At 40.1% G+C, this 21,132-nt stretch overlaps 1 protein-coding gene across 1 annotated transcript; it reads right to left on the bottom strand.

Moving 5' to 3' along the window:
- Positions 1–273: 273 nt before the first annotated feature.
- esyt1b (extended synaptotagmin-like protein 1b) lies at positions 274–20,878 on the bottom strand. The gene is made up of 52 exons (XM_008410156.3): positions 20,207–20,878; positions 18,837–18,878; positions 17,736–17,870; positions 16,806–16,879; positions 16,661–16,733; positions 16,475–16,564; positions 16,250–16,305; positions 15,986–16,106; positions 15,727–15,903; positions 14,928–15,010; positions 14,701–14,749; positions 14,516–14,605; positions 14,303–14,398; positions 13,028–13,099; positions 12,847–12,933; positions 12,475–12,624; positions 12,244–12,357; positions 11,995–12,171; positions 11,610–11,695; positions 11,478–11,526; positions 11,190–11,279; positions 11,009–11,104; positions 10,842–10,913; positions 10,642–10,728; positions 10,403–10,549; positions 9,691–9,797; positions 9,420–9,600; positions 9,129–9,305; positions 8,964–9,046; positions 8,315–8,363; positions 8,144–8,233; positions 7,526–7,621; positions 7,324–7,395; positions 6,878–6,964; positions 6,628–6,774; positions 6,412–6,548; positions 6,199–6,262; positions 6,024–6,118; positions 5,783–5,924; positions 4,983–5,159; positions 4,813–4,895; positions 4,185–4,233; positions 3,984–4,073; positions 3,803–3,898; positions 3,645–3,716; positions 3,475–3,561; positions 3,241–3,387; positions 3,017–3,159; positions 2,197–2,328; positions 2,014–2,116; positions 1,715–1,764; positions 274–1,450 (listed from the first exon to the last, which is right to left on the bottom strand). The coding sequence occupies exons 1-52, from the start codon at positions 20,570–20,572 to the stop codon at positions 1,423–1,425; spliced, it is 5,463 nt and encodes a 1,820-aa protein (XP_008408378.2). The 5' UTR covers positions 20,573–20,878; the 3' UTR covers positions 274–1,422.
- Between the last annotated feature and the right edge of the window lie 254 nt (positions 20,879–21,132).

Genomic DNA, 21,132 nt, shown 5'->3' with positions numbered 1-21,132 from the left:
ATATGTAATTATTTTCCTTTTAGAAAAAAATACAATATTTTTTATGACAAATTTAAAAAAATTATTTTTAAATTTGATCAAAAATGAAAAGTAGCTTAAGATGTTATTTTTCTTTTTAATATTTAATTTTCCCTTTGCGGACTATACTGTATGTTTCTATTTTCCCTCACATAATCTTCAATTTGTAGGTAAGTTCTTATTTCCTTTCATAAATGTATAGAAACATATTTTTCATCGATCAGTTATCAACCCTTCTGAATTCAAACACAAATGTGAAGCTGCAAAACAAATTTATTATTCTTTACCATATTTCAGCAAACAAGATTCCATCTAATCTGAAATCGTTGCAAATATACAAACTTATAAAAAGAAACATGTGAAGCAAACATGCTAAACTGTAAAAAACAAGTGTAGAAAAATAATTAAGACAGATGGCAAAGTGCAGTAACATGATTATAATTTCTAGTTTAAATTTGTCTTAAAGGGCCAATATTATGTGTTTTCCAGGCACAATGTGCCATTTTATAGCTCAACCAAATAAGTGTTTCCTTGAGGTGTTATAAAAGTCACACACACACACATATGTGTGTGTATGTATATATATATATATATATATATATATATAAATACACTGTCTTCTTCAGCATTGTTTCTCTGGTAAGCTTTTAGCATTTTCACCACATTTGCACTGAGAAGCAGCAGCTCATATAATGAGCTCAGCTGATGCGCAGTTCCATCAGGTGTTCACGAATTACTGCTGCTGCTAGTCTGAAGGAACTGAGAGGGTGAGTCGGGGTATGAGGTGAAGGCTCACCTTGGAGACTGCAGCTCTGAAGAAGACCTTTGTGGACAAGGCAGGGTTCGGTTAGACCAAGTGTTAGGCACCTCAGAATCATTGCCATGGGAGATTAAAGGATTTCTCAAACATGCATGAAAGAATTAAGGCAACACTCCCAGTATGTTTTTGATGAGAGTATAACATGATGTAAAGCTCAGAAAAGATGATTTTACATAATACTGCCCCTTTAAGATAAAGTTTTGAATATTGAAATGGCATCAAGACATTGATTAACGGATACATATAAAATATATTTGGCCTTCAAGCAGGAAACTCTCCTACTTTACCATTATCCACCAAAAAAAAAGAATAAAAAATAAACAAAGTCCTTCAAAGGGTTTTTCATCATCCACTTTCTCAGCTCCATCTTTAAACTTAATTACTTTCCTTCTACTTAACAGCTTTGTCATCTTATCTGTGGTGCAGGAACCTATTTGCAGTGCAGTCCATTTATACTTTATATTAATACACAATAAGCTGGGCGGATGCAGTTACAACTGCAACAGTGGTGGGAAAGAGAAGGCATCAGTGAGCGTAACAGCAGAGTTCAGTCATTAAACTCTCCAGGTGGGTGAGCAAGGCAGCTATTCAGCATCATCAGCCAAAGTGAACCTGCAATAAAAATAGACATTTAATGAAAAGCAAAGAAGACCAAACATCTTACATCATCCAAAGGATTAGATAAACTATCTACTATCATCTACCACCAAGTCTAGTCTCTCTATGAGCAAAACATCTAGGCTACAACATAAAGTAAAATGTTGATATTTTCATAAAAATACCAGCATGATATGATCTACAAATCATTTGTAGCTTGTATGCGATTTTATACAGAACACATGAGAGTTTGGGTTTCATTCAACAGGCTCTGCTCACCAGTCAGTGATTCCAGACTTCAGGTCAATCTGGGCCAACTCAATCTGCACCTAAAGGAATAAAATCAGCAACTGTAAGGGGCGATTCTTCATATGTTTAGTTATTTTCAGTGTGACACGCATGTCAAATGTAGAATAAGTCCCGAGCCAGGCTGCATGCTGAACATTCTTCCTGTTTTTATTTGTAGTTTTTTCCATGTTTTGTGGAAAATTCACACAGCATTGTCTGTAAACTCTTGAGCTCAAGTTGCCCTACAAACAAGGTGATAAAACTGTGTGTGGGTGCAGTTTCACACTGACCTGCCCAATAACATCCCGGCTCCTGAAGGAGGCGGAGTTGTTCTTCACCGACACACTGAGGCGCCTGAATCTGGCCTCGTCTTCAGGCAGATCATACTCGAACCTTAACAAATATTAAAAAGCATGAAGAAACAGTTAAGATATAATAACAGCTTCAAAAATAAATACAGAAAATGCTTTTACCTTTCATTGTACTCCGGGTTGAGGTCTCTTTTCTTCACGGCTGTCTTTTTCTTAGTGGCTTTACTTTTGTCAGGCAGCAGCATGAGGGAGACGTAGCTATCAACAGCATCCTTACTTTGAGACACCAGACCTCTGTGTACAAAGAAACAACATTTATCAGGTTTATCAGGTAAACCTGATAAATCATCAGGTTTATCTATCCAAACCTGATGATTTGGGATGTCCTGACTCAGACCCATGTTCTGGCTTATTGTATGCACACAATTTTTAACAATCACAAATTGTATAGTGTGATTTCACTGCATGTCAAAACTACTAAGTTTACCTAGATGGGACACATTTACCATACATGAGATTGATTTCCTTAAATTTAAAGATGTATCTGACTAGAACTTGGGGTCTGATGGTTGCTATTAAATTACTCGATTAGTATCTGGTGAACAATCACTGTTGGGGCTTGTTTACAGCCAAACATTAAAACTGGACAATTCCAGTTTCAATAAATGTTTAACAATGATTTTTTTAGAGCTTAATTTTTAATATTTTTGGTTTTTAAATGAAGAGGCTTTTAATTTCTGGAAAGAATGTAACTGTATGTTTTTGAGTGTCTGTTTAGTAAGAAAAAATTAGTCTTTCACTTTGTTATTAATTTCTTTTGTCCACATTCTCATTCACAAACTGAGGCTGACCAATCTGTAAATGTTTTTGTTTATAACATGATGCTTAATTCTTGTAACCTCTAAAAAAAAACTGGCCTGCGCGTAAAAACATTATAAAAACATTATAAAAACATTATGACTGTAAGTGTTTCGGCACACACCTGCAGGCATGGACGATCACAACGAGCTTTCTCTCCTTTGAGGTGTGTGACAGAGACAACTTCACCTGGCCATTTCCAGGGGCAGGAGCAGCACAGGGCAGCGTCCCTGAACCAATCATTTCCACCATCTTGGAGCTCAGAATCTGTTAGACACAGAATGAGACAACCAGTAGTAAACATCATGTCTAAAAGCATTCAGATGAAGTATGCCAAGATAATTTTACCTTGAGTTCAGCCCTCAGCAGGATCTGACTGTCAGGTAAGGCTCCATCTAAATGAAACCACTGATCCAGGACCAGCTGTGGAGCCGCGAGCAGCTCTTTGACTGTGATCACCAGCGATCCCATTGGCTGGTCCCAGCCGCTGGACAACTACAATGTAGTGAGAGGGATTGTTAGTTTCAGCTGAATGTAAGCCTCTTTACTACACAACACCAAGACATACAGAAACCGTCTTGCCTTAGCCACAAGCATCTGATGCTTAGGGTCATGGATCATGAAGTAGAAAGATTCGTTCCACTTAGGGCTGGCGCTCCGGTCACACAGCTGAGGAACGACGACAAACACGTGTTATTGGATGAACATGTATCATTCCAAGCAGAGGGAGTCGAAGGTATTAGGAGTCTCACTTTAGTTTTGTAGGTTGTTTCACCCAGAACAAGCTCAACTCCTGCTTTGGGTTCTTTTCCACTCTTCTTAAACTGCATCAGAAAGACAGATTGATGTTATGTTTTACATGAAATCACGTCTATCTAGCAGTGATGACAAAAAACAACAGCTGACTCACTGGAAGTGAGTGTGCCGCCTCTACGTAGACAAAGAGTAGAGCCGCAGAGGGAACGGCTTTGTTCTGATAGGACTGGAGGGTTTGAAGCTGCAGTACCTGTAAACATTAACCAGAGATCCATTTATGTTGTTGGCATGGCTCTTTGGCACTAATCTCTAAAAAGCCATTTGTGAGGGCTGACCTGTTCTAGTCTTGCTGCGTTTGACACAGTAGGAACCCATTCCAGAATCAGGTGAACTCGTCCAGATTTCACATCGTTCAGAGTGAACCACTGCAGCAGAGACATTCAGAGATAAACAGCCAGACCCTTCATTAAGCAATGTAACAACACAAAGTTCAGAAGTCATAAGATGAGACTCAGGATCATGAGTTACTGACTAACCTGATCTGTGTACTGAGATCTGATGACCTCATTCAGCTTCACAGAGAATCTGTCAAAATATGATTAGCAAGATTTTACAGTGCCGTAATACGACTTTCTCATATTTAGAAATGCTACAACCATCAACTTCATTGTATTTTAGTTATATTTTATGTGATAGAACACAAAGTGATTTGTAACTATGAAGTAAAAGGAGAATTATATATATTTTTTCTATTTTACAAGTAAAAATCTAAAACTCTCCTGAATCCATAGCTTGTAGAACCACAGGGCAATTCTGGAAGAAAAGATGCTGCAAAATACTTGGCACTATAATGGGCCTCTTGGCTGTTTATCTCATCGGGTTAGGATGTTGAGATAAACTCATGTCTTGGTAGCGCTGCAGTTGTGCCACTCTTTCAATTTTTCTAATGATGGACTGAACAGTGCTCAGCTTGGTGTGTTGTAAGTAAGTTAAAGTTCTGCACAACTTCCTCTCTTCAGCTAAGTACGACTTTGTATTATCCAAACATAGAAATTCTGCCAAAATAGAAGCTTGGTGTTGTAACAGTATAAGTGTATAATATGGAGAAGTGCAGAAGATATGGATACTTTTGGTCATTTCTCCATAACTTTACATGCCACACACCTTCCTAAGAAGTCATCTGAATCTATATCCTTATCAAATGCTTCGAACTTGATGTCCTGATCGTTGCGGCCACTCAAGACCACCTGTTTACATAAGCAGAGATGCACATCCTCAGAAAAACAGCAAAAGAAGAAAAAAAGTTGCAATATTTGAATCACAAAACTGCCCACCTCATACATTTCGTTCCACGTTGGGTTTAGATTCTCTTTGATGACATGACTTCTAAAAGCAATGTCACCGATATTGATTTTGACGTAAGGATCGCTCTTGCCCTTCACCATGCCCCCCATTAGGTTGTCTTTTGCCACGAGATTCTGGGCTTCCAGCAGGTGGATCCTCAGCACCCCCTACAGGAGAAAGATGTAAATTATTAAAACAGGCACAATGTTGCTCATTATTAGAAACAAAAAAAATCTGAAATTCATCTTCATTTAAGAGTGCATTACACGTCACTGACATAGGATGGTTACTCGACTGTTACAAACAAATCCCTTGTTCAATGCTCATGCTTATTTTAAGTGTCTGGAGTTTTTACTAGCTAACATGGCACAATAATATCTGCACAAGATAAGAAGGCAAAACCAGCTCCAACAGATGGTACAGCAGGATATTTGAAAGGACAAATGAGTTTTACAATTATACTATTATCACTTTAATTCAGTTTCCTTGTAAAGCACCAATTCACAACACACTGCAACCTAAAGTATCTTAGAAAAATCCTGCTGTAAAATTCATTAGGCTAATTGGGTGGTGGGTCTTTTCATTGTGCTAAAGATTATATTTATAGACAGTTAAAGATGTATGAAGACCTTTCTTCAACTTCCTTTATATTCACCAGACATGAATTCATCAACATTTCTGGCAGCTAATGGAGGTTTGTGTTTTTGTTTAAAAACATCAGCATGCATTAAGTATTAGCCGTTGAAAGCTAATTCTGTCACTCCACACTTCAGATAATCAGCAAACCCACCTGTTTTCCAAAGTCCTGACCCGGCACCGTGTGTGGTGGAAGACTTGGAGCCACTTTGGGGATTTCTGTGACCCTTGGAGGTGGTGCTGGGTCAGTGGGTAGACCTGTAACTGTGGCCTGAGCCAGACCTCCTAAACCTGTCCTGCACTCACAGATAAACACAAAAACACATTAGTTATTCCAGTGTGTTTTGCTTGTAGCTCATATTTCTCTAAATACTTGTGAGTCAAATTCAACTCACTCCTCAGTCTTGACTGGCTTTGGCTTCACGTCTCTGTCAACCTGAGAGTGTGACTCAACCAGAGGCTCTTCTGCATATGCTGGTTCCTCCACCGGCTGACAGAAAATGATTTCAGTTACAACAGCGTAAACATTTAGGACATAGTTACTGTTGCCTTTTCTGTGGTGTGCCTTACTGCAGGAGGATGGGATGTGTCATGTGTGGATTCAGGGTGTGCAGGCTGTACTACAACAGGAGAGCTGAAAACACATTGAACCGTTGAAAATATGAAAGCCAATCTGCAGGAAAACTACATGAATGCTGAACTATAAAATTTCTGACTCTCACTACATTATAAAGTTCATCAGTAAAAGTTTAAAATTCTTCAAAGCAAATATGAATAACTCACTCATTTGTTGCCAAGTTTGGGCTTTTTTTCTCTCCTTCAGCTGGTTTGAGTGTCTTTTTAGTGGGAACGGGGGCATCCTCTTCTTTTGAAGCAGCGGCCGACGTCTGAGGGACTTCCGTCAACCGTGTGTCAAGGATCTGCCAACAACAAATATCCACTTGGTCTCTACCATGTGAGCTGACTGGAGCAGATCTAGGCGTGTAAATGTTGTCATACCTTCAGCTCAGCCCTGAGGAGGATTTCACTTTCAGGTAAAGCTCCGTCCAGATGCATCCACTGGTCCAGGACCAGCTGAGGCTCAGAGAGCAGCTGCCTCACAGGGAGCACCAGCGATCCCATTGGCTGGTCCCATGCACTGGATAACTTTAGATAACAGGACACATTAGCAGCACAACTTAGATCTTTGACCGTTCACTTGATAGTGGGAGAAACTTTATTAGTGTTGTGGAACATTTAGGACATCCACCTTCACGATGAGCATCTCTTGGTTGGGGTCATGAACCGAGAAGTGGAACGCCTCACTCCACTGCGGTGATCCGGAGCGTTCGCAGACCTTCAGACAGTAAAGTGGAGACGAAGGCAGAGAGTTGAATAAAATACCCCATAAACTCATTGTTCTCAAAATATATTTGAAACTTTACTATAATTGTACCCAACTCCTATCAAGTCTGGTATTATTTTTGTAAAGCAACTTACTGTTATATGCTGAAAAATACAGGCTTTTGTTTAGCTTTTGCTTACCATTACTAACCCTAACCCTAATTTTGATAAAGACATTAATGAAATGTAGTACTTTGGTTACTAAAATTGATTACATTTGACTAAAGTAGAGATAAAGTATATAACACACACAGCACATAAATTCATGTCATAGAACATTGTAGATTATTCCACGACTTTGTTGTTTCATACCTTGGTTCTGTGAGTTGTGTTCCCAAATATAAGCTCAGCTCCAGCTTTGGGCTCCTTACCACTCTTCTTAAACTGCAACACACATCCCAAATTGAGAAGAGCTTGTATTCCCTCTCAGTAATTATGGTTTCAGATCGAACACAAAAACCTCAAAACTGTTCCTTAATCAGTAGCTCCTCCTAAGAAGTTTTTCATGACTCACAGGCAACGAGTGTGCTCTGTCCATGTAAACAAAAAGCAGCGCTGCAGCGGGAACAGCCTTGTTCTGGTAAGACTGGAGAGACTGCAGCTGCATCACCTGAAACCAAATAGAAATGCATCACAGTGACTCAGCACTCGGGACGAAATACAATAACAAAATCATTTGAAGCTTTTCTCTGAAGTCTGACCAGCCGTGTCTTGACCAAAGCATAAAAGGGAAGAGCGTGAAGCAGGCTCCTCGGCGGACGGAGCAGTTTTGAATCCATCAGAATATGAAGGAATTACAACATTATCCTCGTTTAGGCATGAAATCGCATGTCCCTCTCTTTTATTTAATGTTTTACTGAAACCCTAAATTATGCATCAAGGCATGTGCTGTCAGTTAATGTTTGCAAAAATAGCAAACATTTTTATTTGACAGATTAAGTGAAGAGGAAAGCAACAACATTTTCAGTATCCAATTTGTCAAATATTAATCAGAGCTAATCAAGGAAAAATTAGGCCATTCTGATTTCTAGTCCACTGACTAGTGGAGCTGTACTTAAATGAACTAAAAAAAATCATTAAATAGAATTATAATAATAGAACATTTTTTGGAATAAATAAATATTATATTAACCTGTTCAAGATTGTCATTACAGGACACTGTTGGGACCCACTCCAGAATGAGACGAACGCGACCGGACTTCACATCGTTCAGGGTGTACCACTGAAACAGAATCATTTATTTACATCCATAAATGCATCCAGGAAGATTTATTAACAATGTACAAAGAAGGAAAACACCAACCTGATCTATGAACTGAGAGCGGATGATGTCTGAAACGCTAATTTTGAACCTGTTGAGAATGAAGAGCATAATGTATAATGTGATAATATAAACACATATATATATATAAAAAATAAAGCCATCTTCTTAATAACATGAAAGAAGAGAAGTTATTCACTGCACAATGTCAGACATATGTGAGATAAAATATGTAATTCTGATACTCTTGCTGAGAAAAGATAACCAAATGATTGGATTATAATTAATCCAGACATACTGATTGATGTTAATTATGATTATTTACCATCTATTCAATTCTCTGTTGACTTTATCATCTCAACCACTAAAAATACACGTTCAGTGTAGCCATTGAGGGTAATTAGTCTAGTCTTAGCAATCAGATTAGCAGAAAATATGACTGCATCAAATCAGTCCTTTGCATTTGCAAGACTGCGATGATGATTACTCATCGATACGTTGTGCAACTCTATTGCAAATGTAACTTCTTTCAGGCAAACCAGGAAATGTTAGTCTATAAATAGAAGAAAAAATGCTATCTTCTAATAAGACATCACACTCCAAGTTCTGTTAATATTTTGTTTGAATTCTCATCTTCTACATGTTTTATGATTGAGCTTCATAAAAATGCAGATAAGACCATCAGCCTCACCTGCCCAAGAAGTCGTCTTTGTCCATATCTTTATCAAACATTTCCACCTGCACCTCCTGCCCTGACTGAGGCCTCAGCACCACCTGAGGACACACACACAGCAGTTTGAGTGGGTGTGTGAGGGTCATTGTAAAGTCAAAACATGCACTGCTGTTTAAGACAGACCTCATACATCTCATTCCAGACCGGGTTGAGATTCTCCTTCACCACAGCGCTTTTAAACATGACCTCACCAACGCTGATCTTTGCGTATGGATCGCTTTTGCCCTTCTTCAGGCCACCCATAATGTTATCTTTAGCGACCAGACTCTGAGCCTCCAACAGGATGAGTCTCAGGAGTCCCTGCATGAATGACATACATTGCTGTGTATTGATTTATATTAAATTAAAGCTTGCTGCGTCCTTTGTTTTAAATGCAGTAATACAATGCTACTGAGCTCTATTTATATATGTTACCTCACTGGCAAAGGTGAGGTCTGGGGATGTGTGAGGGGGCTGTGTTACAGCCGGGCTCTGCGATTCTTCCACTTTATCTTCCTTCACATCGGCTGCAGTTTCCTTTACTTCATGAATCTCCTCATCCAAAGGCAGCGAGGGAACAATAGTTTCCACAGGAGGGGTGTCCACTGAAGCTGACCTATATAACAAAGAAGCAGCAAAACTGAATCAAATTCAAGAGGCACTTAAGTAAAATAAGTGAAAAATAAACTTTTCTGAATTATTTTACCTGAGGATTGTGTCTGTCTCTGGCTGGCGTTTCGCTGGAGTGGGGTCTGACGCTACAGAGACTTTAGTCTTTTCAGTAGCAACAGGACACTTGGTAGGAACCAACATCTGTAATTAGGTTGAGTAAAAATATTTTGCTAATTAGATTTACTGGAGCCCCAGAAGAAAAACAAACATTTCTCAACTGAAGAAGCAAGAGCTAAAAAAAAAAAAAGTTCTTTAAAAGCCTGAGAAATTATTTTCTCAACCCTGTCATACTTACTGTTCAATATCACGTCATGTAAGCTGAAAAACACACATTTAGTAGTTCTAAACATGAAGAAATGAAGTGCATCTTGGGAAACATCGAGCTTTATGACTTATTTGAAGTACGCATGCATGTTGCTATTAATGAAACCAGTGTATTGAGATAGCATTCACCATGTTGTCTGTGTTGTAGTATGTCCGGATGGGGTAAGATACTTTTGCTGTAATGTTACTTCTTGTTTTTTTTTACTCATTTCATATTTAAAGGGGCAGTATTATGTATTTTCTATTCATGTAGTGCCATTTTACTTTATGCTTGAGCATCGGACCACACCACAGAAATGCAAGCTAGGTGGGCACCAGTATGATAGGAGCATTAGCTACCACCGCAAAACGGAAGATTAATTAAAGACAGAGAGGTGGAAAAAGACAAAAGATTTAGACAAAATGAATTCAGACTATCCTACCTTGAGTTCAGTTCTTAACAGGATTTGACTCTCAGGTGAGGCTCCATCCAAATGGAACCACTGATCCAAGACCAGGTCTGGTTCAGCCAACAGCTCTCTGACAGGGACAATCAGAGAGCCAACAGGAAGGGTCCAGCTGTGAGAGAGCTAAAAGAAGACAATTCATAATGTCCCATGTTAGCTTAGAAGTATTAATCTATCAGAAAACTCTTTGTCCAGCTGTGTGTCTCACTTCTCACCTTGAGAATAAGAATTTCCTGTCTTGGATCACGAACAGGGAAGCAGAATGCCTCGTTCCATTTAGGTGAGGTTGTACGATCACACACCTTCAGAAGAGATGGAAAGAATCAGCAAGGAATGACCAACAAATAAAGCAATGAGCCAAACCAACCAACCAAGCCAAAATAGAGATATATATGATTGGGGTTTTTGATCTTACTGTAGTTTTACGTGACATATTTCCAAGACTTAACTCCACTCCCACTTTTGGATCCTTTCCACTTTTCTTCACCTAAAGACAGAGAAAAATAATGACTCTCTACAGCAGTTCCTAAGCCAACTGCCTATTTAACCAATTATTCACCAAAACATTGCTAAGTGACTCACCGGTAAGCCGTCTGCTTGTTCAACATACACAAACAGGAGACCGGCTGAAGGCACTGTCTTGTTTTGGTAGGACTGCCTGGAGTAGAACTGAAGGACCTGAAGCCACAGAAAATATTATTACTTGAAAAAAAAAGAGCTTGCAGTGAAGTGATTTTTAACTGAGAACTGAGAACATACTAACCTGGTCCAAACCATTTGGTTCTGAAGAAGTTGGAACCCATTCCAGGACCAGGTGAACTCGACCAGTCTTCACATCACTGAGAGTGTACCACTGATGAACAGAGACAAAACACTTCAATATGGGAACAAATGGGTCTGTTTACAACAAACTCCTTCATGTGGACATGTAAGAAATGACATGCTTTGTTTTTTTACTAAAGTACATAATAAATCTGGAGATAAGAATATTGATGAACTGTTGTGCTTTAGCTTTTAATTTCAGCTTTTTAAATTAAAACTAAACTCCCACCTGGTCCATGTACTGAGAGTCAGTGATATCCTTTAGACTCATCTTCAGCCTGCAAATCATAAAATTAATTATTAAAAAGGGATCATTTGAAATCTAATTAGAAACCAATATAACTGAAAGACGCAACGTTACCTTCCCATGAAGTCATCTTTCATATCCATGTCTTTGTCAAACACCTCCACATGCAGCTCCTGACCAGGGAGCTGCGTCAGAATAACCTACACAGAAAAAATAAATAAATCAAAATGCTCTCAACATGAAAATTATTGCTTCATGCAAACTCTTTTAAATGAACACTAGCTGACAGTATGGATGTTCAAATCAGACTTCTGCGACTGAACATAAGTGCTAAGTGGAGCACATCCACAATACTAAACGTGGAACCTGTAAAGCTAATGAAACATTACGTGTTGTTCTTCTGTATATAAGTCTACCATTTTCAAGTAGTGGATTGAGACACATGGAACAAAAAAGAAAAAAGTCCTAATCAGGCCAACCTTAGTTAACAGACACTTACCTCATACATCTCATTCCAGGTTGGGTTCAGATTGCCTTTTATTACTTGACTTGTGAATGTTTCGCCTCCGATGTTGAGCTTGACATACGGGTCGCTCTTGCCTTTCACCATTCCACCCATCAGGTTGTCTTTGGGAACAAGATTCTGACCTGCCAGAAGGTGAATTCGAAGCAGTCCCTGAAGACAAACACGACATAAGCTGTTTTGTTCGCTTGGAAAATGATATTCAATTGCATTGTATTTCATTACCTCGGTAGCAAAGCTGGGATGAGGGGAGGACTGATGGGCCAACTGTTTCGAAAGTCCAGTTGCCAAATTAGAAGAGACCTCAGCTGAAATACGATCCTCGTCTAACCACAGGACCTGTGTTGCGCAGGGAAACAAAAGGTGAAACAGAGAGATGGCACAAAATGTCAAGAGTGAGATTGACATTTTGTGGAACAAAGAGCAGGATAAACAACAAGCAGTCCAACTATTCACCCTGAGAACTGCGTTGATGTAGATGCGACTCGCAGATCCGGCGTTTTCCAACTGGAACCACTGGTCTAGAGAAAGATGGGAAGTTTCCAGTACGCGGGAGAGAGGGATGGTCAAACTGCCCAACGTCTGCACGCGGTCAGCATCCTTCACCTGATAAAAGAAGACCAAATTACGATCATGACCAATCCACTGATATCAGACTACACTTGCTTCATATCCAATTTTTATTTATTTATTTATTTATTTAACAACCTTTATTTTGCCTGGAAATTCTTACTGAGATTAAAATATTATTTTACAAAAAAAATCCTGACCAAGAAAGGCAGCAGCAGACTTTACAAAACATTCACGACAAAATAAAATCGCTCTTACCTGAATGTTTATGTCCTGAGTGCGAGGATCTGGGATAAAGAAAGTAAAAGCTTCCTCCCACTCTGGGTTGACCGTGGTGTAGCAAATCTAAAAGGACAAAAAAAAAAAAAAAAACTATATTTACAATGCAGAAACAGGATCCCAGTTACAGTAGTTCAGTTAGTTCTTGAAACAGTTTCACCTTGCTGTCTCTGGTGGTTCCCCGCACAGATATCTGCACCATGGGGTTGGGCTCCTTATTTCCCTTCTTCATCTAAAGTTTAAGCAAAATAGGAACACGGTAAGATACATAAAGAGATTTTGAGCAAGAGCGCAGCAACAAAGAGACAAAAAAGAAACAAAACCCACTAAATTAAAATATCTTCAATAAGTTGATATGCTTCATAAGCTGAAATCAAAAAGTGATTCTCTTATATGGAAACATTACAAATAGAATTCTGATTTCTGGTCATTTTTATATTTATAGAAATCACCTAATAAAAACACTAATTTAGTTTGTGATAAATTAGATTATTACATTGAGATTTTCAGAACAGAAATGTGATATTGTGGTATTTTGGCCTCATCAATCATGGGGGAAGAGCGTTGACTTGACATCTATCCAGTTGATAAGATTGTCACCATCACTTGTCAAGAGGAGGATGAGTGACACAATACCCAACAATAAATGAGCTGAAGGACAGAGCAACTTGGGCTTCCTCTTCCCCCAAAAGTATGAGTTCATATTTTGTGCAGAATATGAGCATATCTTTCAACAGACCCGGATTTTTGCATTAAAAACCCTTTTTACTTAACCAATGCAAAATCTTTTGCTGAGAAACAGACTTTTGTGTTTTCATTTTCATTGACAAACAAAATGAAAATAAAAAACGTGCTTATTAATTTATGTGTTTTAAATATATTGAATTTTTTTTTCTAAATGACATCCTACTTTATTAAGATGCATCCAGATCACATACATCTGAAAATATGGGCATGTCTATGGTTTTGTGTGTTTTTGAGGCTACCATAGTAACAGAAACAAGTTATTGTCCATGGTAAAAAAAGGAAGTGTGCTTAACAGCATCCCCCCCTCCCCCCCAACACACACACACACACACACACACACACACACACACACACACACACACACACACACACACACACACACACACACACACACACACACACACACACACACACACACAATGATGAGGTGTGACTCTCATAGCTGCTCCCTTTGCCACCACATATTAACATGAACTCAAATAGTGTGTGCAGCAGTCCTGACCTATGTTAGGTTCATTCTTTCACAGCTAAACAGAGAGATACAGCAGCCGGAGACCAAACCAACACAATACAAGATGTGGAATGTAAGACAGATGGCAGCTCCAGTTCTGCCCCGGTTTAACCACACAGGAAGCAGCTCTGAGCGACGCACACATGTGGGCAGAGAGGGCAGAGATATTTGACTCACGGGAAGTGCCTCAGCTTTGTCGAGATACACAACCAAGATAGCTGAAGAGGGGGGGTTGGAGTTCTTGCTGGTGACGCTTTCATTCCTTTTTAGGACCTGGGTGAATTTCACAAACATTTTTTGAATTGTTAAGACTCCAAGAAGGAAAATACAGCCTGGGAACAGATGATTCATTTTTGCAACTTTTTTTTGTTTAAATAGAAAGGCTCCAACCTGCTCAAGTTGTTCAGTGTTAGGCTGCAAGGCCAACCACTCCAGCTTGAAGTGAACGCGTCCAGATGGAGTGTCTTTCAAAGTGAACCACTAGAAACAGGAGTGCACTCACATGTTTGCATTCTGATCATATGAAAGCTGTTTATAGACAATTTAGTTGGAAGTTATAAAAGCATATCACTTACATCATCAACCGCAATGGACTTCTTCACAATACCCAGATCTAATTTGGTCCTGCAGAAAAATAAGGCGTAACATAATACCGCTAACAATTCATTACCGCTAACAACAGCCGAGCTAATATTTAGGGCTCCCTCCCCCCACTGTTTGCAAATGGTGACAAATGAATGGTGAAAAGTGAGCATGACAAATTTAACAAAGCAAGACAAAGACATGAATTATCTGCATGTACCTTCCCAAGAAATCATCCTTGTCTGTGTCTTTGTCATAAACCTCCACCTCCAGCTCTTGACCCGGCACTTCATGGACAATAACCTTACATACAACACACACATAACGGCATGAGGACTGACAGAGGGATTTGCTTGGGAGCTGTCGGTGTGACATATGAATGAAAAATGAACATTTTCAACACAGAGCGAGTCCAAGTGAAGTGAAGTTCTATGAAACTTCACTTCATTTGAAGTGAAGTTTCAAGTGAAGTCCACAAGATTTGAACAACTTTGGGAAAGAAATTCAGGTTGCAGAAGAAGAAAGGAAGTGTCTGCTTTGCCTGACTAAAATTTAAAGCGGCCCACATGAACAAACCAAAATGCTGTTATAGATAGATTTGATGGTCAGATTAGATCTTTTTTTGGATAGTTTGACAGAATGACAGGAGGACTAAGTAACGGGTTTTAAAAGCGAAACCATACTAGTTGTCAAGCATGGTGGTGGTAGCATCATCCTGCGTGTCTGTTTCATAGTTATTTGTTGAAAGAGCTGAAAGAGCTGCATCTCTTTAGTGAGCCGAGCCATAAAATCTTGCTAATACTTTGCACAAGTTGGATTCAATAATGACAAAGGAAAGCTACTTCCAAATTCTTCAATTTCATCTCAAATCAATAGATATATAATCTCAAACACGACAGAACAGATTTTGGAATAAAGCAGGAATTAACCTCCAGAATGACCCTAAACTCAACCCTGTTGTACGCTGAAGGGGTATTGCACAAATCTTACATGTCTCAAAAGCGTGTCCTTTTTCTCACCTCATACATCTCTCCCCATTTGGGGCAATCTGTGTTATCGATGTGTTTGGAGGTAAAGGTCTGAGGTCCCACCCTTAATATGGCATATGGGTCAGATAAGCCCGCCATGACCCCTTTCACATAGTTATCTTTGGCAACAAGGTTCTGTGCCTCCAGCAGGTGGATGCGCACCACACCCTGAGAATGAAAACAAGAGCAAAATTATATTTTTATCCTGGGATGTGAACTGATGTGAAACATGCAGGATGCGAGGCGTTACCCTGGGTAGCGGACAGCGTAGCTGAGCCACGTGCAAACCAGGGACGAGTGGGACAACGAGACGATTGGGCAGCACCAAGAACGAAGCAATGGCGTCCATAATCATGCTGTCCGACATAACACTGTAACAGATTACAGTTTGGTATTTCATTAGCAGAGGAAAAAGAAGAAATGTTTCAAAAGTTGAAATGTTTCTTAAAAAAAACAAACAACAACTCCTTATTGCTGAGTAAAATCCAAAAAGGTCTTTCTCAGCATGACTTACTTCAGTCCAGGAACGTCCAATAAATTGGTCAACCCAGTCCAATTGATGTCCAGTTTCTGGGAAGAAATGAGAATGCTGAGCAAAGAGTAAGTCAATCAGAACTGACAGAGAATCAATAGCAAGATAAAGCTTTAAGGCTACACAGGGACACATGATAGTCACGTCAAAGCGAGGTTATTGAGCAGCATGAAAAGGACAAATAGAGGTGACTTTAAGTAGACCTACAGGCCGGCGGATGAAAAACATGGTGACGGCACCAACTATGGGCACATCTCCAATCAGAGGCTCCAGAATCACTCGCATCATCCCATGTAGCTAGTGGCAGATAAACACAAAGGTTTAATTGGAAACCTTTTACTCCACGTTGTTAGGTTGCATGAATTTATTTCAGGGCTGGACAAAACGACAAACCTGTATTCCTTTGACTCCCGCCTTGCAGAAGTATCTTTTCACTTCGACATTGATCTCCACATTTCCAACGTAACTGAGAAAAGGGGAACCACTGGCGTTAGCTACAACGAGCTGCCAGGCACGAGAAGAAAGGAGAAGCAGTTACCTGATGTAGAGGTCCAGCAAGACTTGTCCTTTGTCGTTCTCTGTGTGTGCCTTGATGCCCACCACCTTCATGGCCTGGAGCAAACAGGGAGCACAGATGTGTTTTTAATCAAATGTTTCATTAGTGAATAAAATCTTGTCATAGAGTTTTTACGGTGACTTGCAAAATCATTTATACGCCTTCAACTTTTCACATTTTGTCACATCGTAACCACAAAGGCAATTTTTTTTTTTACTGGGACTTAATGCAGAAGACTGACACATGGTGTTTCACAAGTCAAAATATGACAATTGTTGCTTGCATCTTCATTCAGCCAATGCCTTGTATTGTACAAAAACCTTCTGCTTTAATTACGGATGCAAGGATTTGGTGTTTGTCTATACCAGCGTTGATTATTTAGAGACTGGATTCGTTGCCCATTCTTCATATCCAAAGTAGCTCAAGCTCAGTCACGTAAGAAGGAGAGCATCTCTGAACAGCGCTTTTCAACCTTTGGCACAAATGGATTACATAAACGTGTGCTTCTTTAGGGTCATAGTCCACTCTAGCTCAATTCATTTTCCCATCTATTCCATCTAGTTTTCCTGTCTCTGATAAAGAACAGCACCCCCACAGAATGATGCTGCCAATTACCATGTTTCACTGTGTGATTAGTGTAGTCAGAGTTTTATGAAGTGTTAGTTGCTCGTCTCATCTGAACAGATCACTTTCTTCAGTGCTTGCTCTGTCCTCTACATGGTTTATGTCAAACAAAACCCCATTTGAGTTTTTTTTCCCAACAACTCATAGTTGAACTGTCAACAAATTATCCAACCTGAGCTGTTGGATGACTCACGAGCTACCATGGGCTTCTTAACTGCTGATAATATCAAACCCTTCAAAGTGCTATGAATCCTTTTGCCGGATGCTCTATTCTCTCGATGCCATCACCTTGTCTCCCATGTCCACTTTGGTGAAGCTGAGCGTCTGGAGGTGAGCACTTGAAGCTCGGATGGACGGAGCGATCGTTTCCATCAGCAGCTTCTCGAGGTATTGGCCCACAAACGGCCACACCTGCTGCAGTACCTGGACAGGAAAATGAGCATGTGGCAGAAATGTGATTTACATGTGAAAATCAGCCATACATATCCTCACACTGCTGCCTCCGTTGTGATAAGCGAGCTTTTGGGGTTTGGCTATCCAATAACAAAACTATTTGTCAAATGCTTCAATGGCCACAAGCAATAATAGAAGAATGACGGGCGGCAGCTGACAAGCACAGAGCCTTCCCAACTGCTAACCCACTTATGACATGCAGTTCCTACACGCATGTAGGAACTGATTTTAACATTAACAGTAAATGCCCTGCAGGTGGCAGATTTACAAAGTTGTTAAAAGTTTTGTTAGTTTTGTTCAGTTCCTCCAAGGAAAGAATCAAAAAGGCAGAGGCAGTGTTTGGCTTTATGCCCCCGTGGCTCAGGAAAAAAATGCAGATAGTTATAGTCTGGCATATGTAGGGAGTGAGTCATCAGCAGCCGGCTCCTGTGGAGGACAAAGAGAATCTGCTGACCGGTCCTCAAATAAGCAGTCTCAAACCAGAGCTTTGTCTGTTGTGAGACACTCAGATCCCGTGGTTCATTTAGCTGGAAAAAATGTTATTTTTTCCAATGTGCATACAAGTGGCCTTAGTTTCTCTGGGTTGAAAGCACAAAGGGGCTGCAGCTTTTCTTTTTTTAGTTTCAAGGGAATGAAAAACTCCTCCCCCTTCCTGTCAGCCTGCTTGGCTGCAATGAAATGGAAATATTGAGAGGGCTGCCTGGAGCAGGGCCTGCTCTCTGCAGTACAGTACCTATACCCTGGGCGTGGCCTTCACAGGGACATGGCAGCAGCAGCAGGAGCTCTGCTACAGTCTGTCAGCTAGCACCATCTAATAACCTACCACATGCTGTCATCTTTCAATCAGCAGGGCAGCTGGTCTACTGGATAGAGACAAACGTGCTTGTCGAACTTGGAAAAAGGACCTTAAAAATATGAAGAAAAACATTGTCTCACCTTATTGAGCCATTCAACCTTCTCCACATCTGGAAAGTTGACCTGAAAACAAAAACAATGCAGAAACCTACTTTAATTTCCTAGAGCACACACAAAAAAACACATTCCAGAATGGGGAAACGATTCAGTAAGAGAGAATGTCAGGAAATCTCACCAGGTGCCCGCAGACACGCCTGAAAGCAAACTGTTTCAAAACAACATGGAGAATGTTGGTAAAACAGCTCCCAGCACAAAAGATGTGCATTATCTCTACTAAGAGACAGGAGGACTGTTTGGCCACTTTAAGTGTATGTAATGTTTTTGCTATTAATATTTCATTGTGTTTTTGTTTTCAGGTGAATCTGAATTTATGATGTTAGTTGAGTAGAAATCAATCTGGAGAAGAACTTATTTAATACTTTAGTGGAAAGTGGCAGGGTGCCTGGTCGCGCAAGCAATCACGGAAATCACGAAAGGAACCCGCAGCAACCTCATCTGGGTGTAGCACCATGCTTTGAGTCGAAATCGGGCACATGTGGGTTCTGCATTATAGCTCTGCCTCCAAGTACTCAGAAGGAGCAAGTATGAATCTGCATCGCCTGCAGCAGAAATCTCCAAGACGAGTTTAAATACAGCCGCGGAACGATTAAAGTGTTTATAGATACCATCGAGAGCTGTTTGTTTTTACCCCTAAAAATGTACACTGATGAGAACAGCTCAGCTAGGTAGTTAAATATGAAGTTCCACTGTAGGATTTTTAAAAAAGTAAAAAAAAAAAATGCATTAAAGAATAGACTGATAATACTGCCTTTTGTTTGGTTAGAGGCACAAGAATCATTCTGATCAGTTAACATTAGAAAACAGGATGGGTGACTTTAGAGCGATTTTAACATTTATTCAGAATTGCCCAAGTCACATAGGAGTTGCAAAGGTTTTCAGTTGAAGTGCTTCATATTTTCCATAAAGATATTTGATAGTGAAACCTGGTCATTAAAACTTCCATGTGTTGTGTTGTTGTTGTTGTTCTAACATACAGATGCTATGCAATGCAAACAAAAACCTCTGCAGAAGCAATTTGATAAAAAATGTGGAAACAATTATTTTGCACATTGTTTGCATGCATTTATTTATTTAAAAAAAGATAATTGATGGAACATGTTATAAAAAAATAAGTGATTTATGGTGTAACACGGTATACAAAAGGCTCTGATTTGGTTATTTATCTAGGAAATCATCATGTGACAATGATATTCTCAATGATATTATTTTAGAGTCTCGTTTTAGGTCTTATGCCTTCAAACAGAGGTTACTCCAGGTCAAAGTGAACCGAGGGGTGGGGGGGGATTTATTACTGTTGACAGCTGTTGAGAGGTTTTGATGTTGTTTCTTACCCACGCAGGGAGGTCTCTCCTGATTTTGGACGATTTCATGGACGTGTACTCCTCCTCGTCGTCCAACAACTGCATAGCCGACCTCAGACGCTCTTCCTTCGCCTCTCGAGCATGTTTCCATCCCGTGTACACCATCATGCCGCACACCAGCAGGCTGGTGCTGACTCGATAGTAACCGGCCAGATAGACGGGGAGCAAGGCGCTCAGACATTTCCCGAAGGTCCACAGCACAGCCACGGCGCTGATCCCTTTGGGTTTGGTGGTTTCTGCTTCTCTCACGTTACTTAACGCTTTGTCCCCGGCGCCGCTTGCGCCCGGACCCTCGGCGCCCTTGGCTTCGGTCGACTCCGGCTTGTCGTCCTGCATTTTTTTTTTCTGATGTATTCCTATTAACGAGCTGAATGAGGAGTACTCGGTTAGGACGGTGAGGGAACGAGCCTGACGGCTAAAGTTTCATCTCCACAGTCAGAGACCGTTGGAACAAACTGACGGCTGCACGTGAACTTCAGATTCCGCAGCTAGCTAAACCACCAGCGGACATTATTATCAGTACACCAGAACATTCGCATTAAGACATGCTTATTATCGGTTGTATAACGTTGTTCTGGATGAACACGAGACCAGAGAAAGTACCAAGTTCCGTGCCCCACCCACGTCCCGTTAGCTGGATGAAAACACGCCCACGGCAACCAAAAAAAAATGCATCATTGACTTTTTCGATGCTGCGTCACGCTACCCACTTAAGGGGCACAAAGTAGAGTGTCATTTGGGAGCCCGGGGCCCAAGAGCCACTGTAGAGCCTTGCAAAAGTATTTATAGCCCATTAATGTTTTGGCATGGTATATAAGAAACATGAATTTCATTGGGCTTTTTTGTGTCAGACCAACAAAAATTGCGAACAATGATGAAAGTAAAATCTTAAAAGA

Source organism: Poecilia reticulata, chromosome 5 (genome assembly GCF_904066995.2).
Source record: "Poecilia reticulata chromosome 5, P_reticulata-male-v2, whole genome shotgun sequence".
Lineage (NCBI taxonomy): Eukaryota > Metazoa > Chordata > Actinopteri > Cyprinodontiformes > Poeciliidae > Poecilia > Poecilia reticulata.
This window is presented reverse-complemented; position numbering and strand designations above follow the sequence as displayed.

What these genes read in the sequence shown, in the direction of transcription:
- esyt1b (XM_008410156.3), bottom strand. Translation starts at nt 20,572, where the DNA reads ATGCAGGACGACAAGCCGGAGTCGACCGAAGCCAAGGGCGCCGAGGGT. An exon ending in AATGGGGAGAGATGTATGAG is followed by an intron (nt 15,011 to 15,726) that starts GTGAGAAAAAGG and finishes GTTGTATGTAAG; the next exon opens with GTTATTGTCCATGAAGTGCC. An exon ending in AAAGACGACTTCTTGGGCAG is followed by an intron (nt 8,364 to 8,963) that starts GTGAGGCTGATG and finishes CATTCTCAACAG; the next exon opens with GTTCAAAATTAGCGTTTCAG.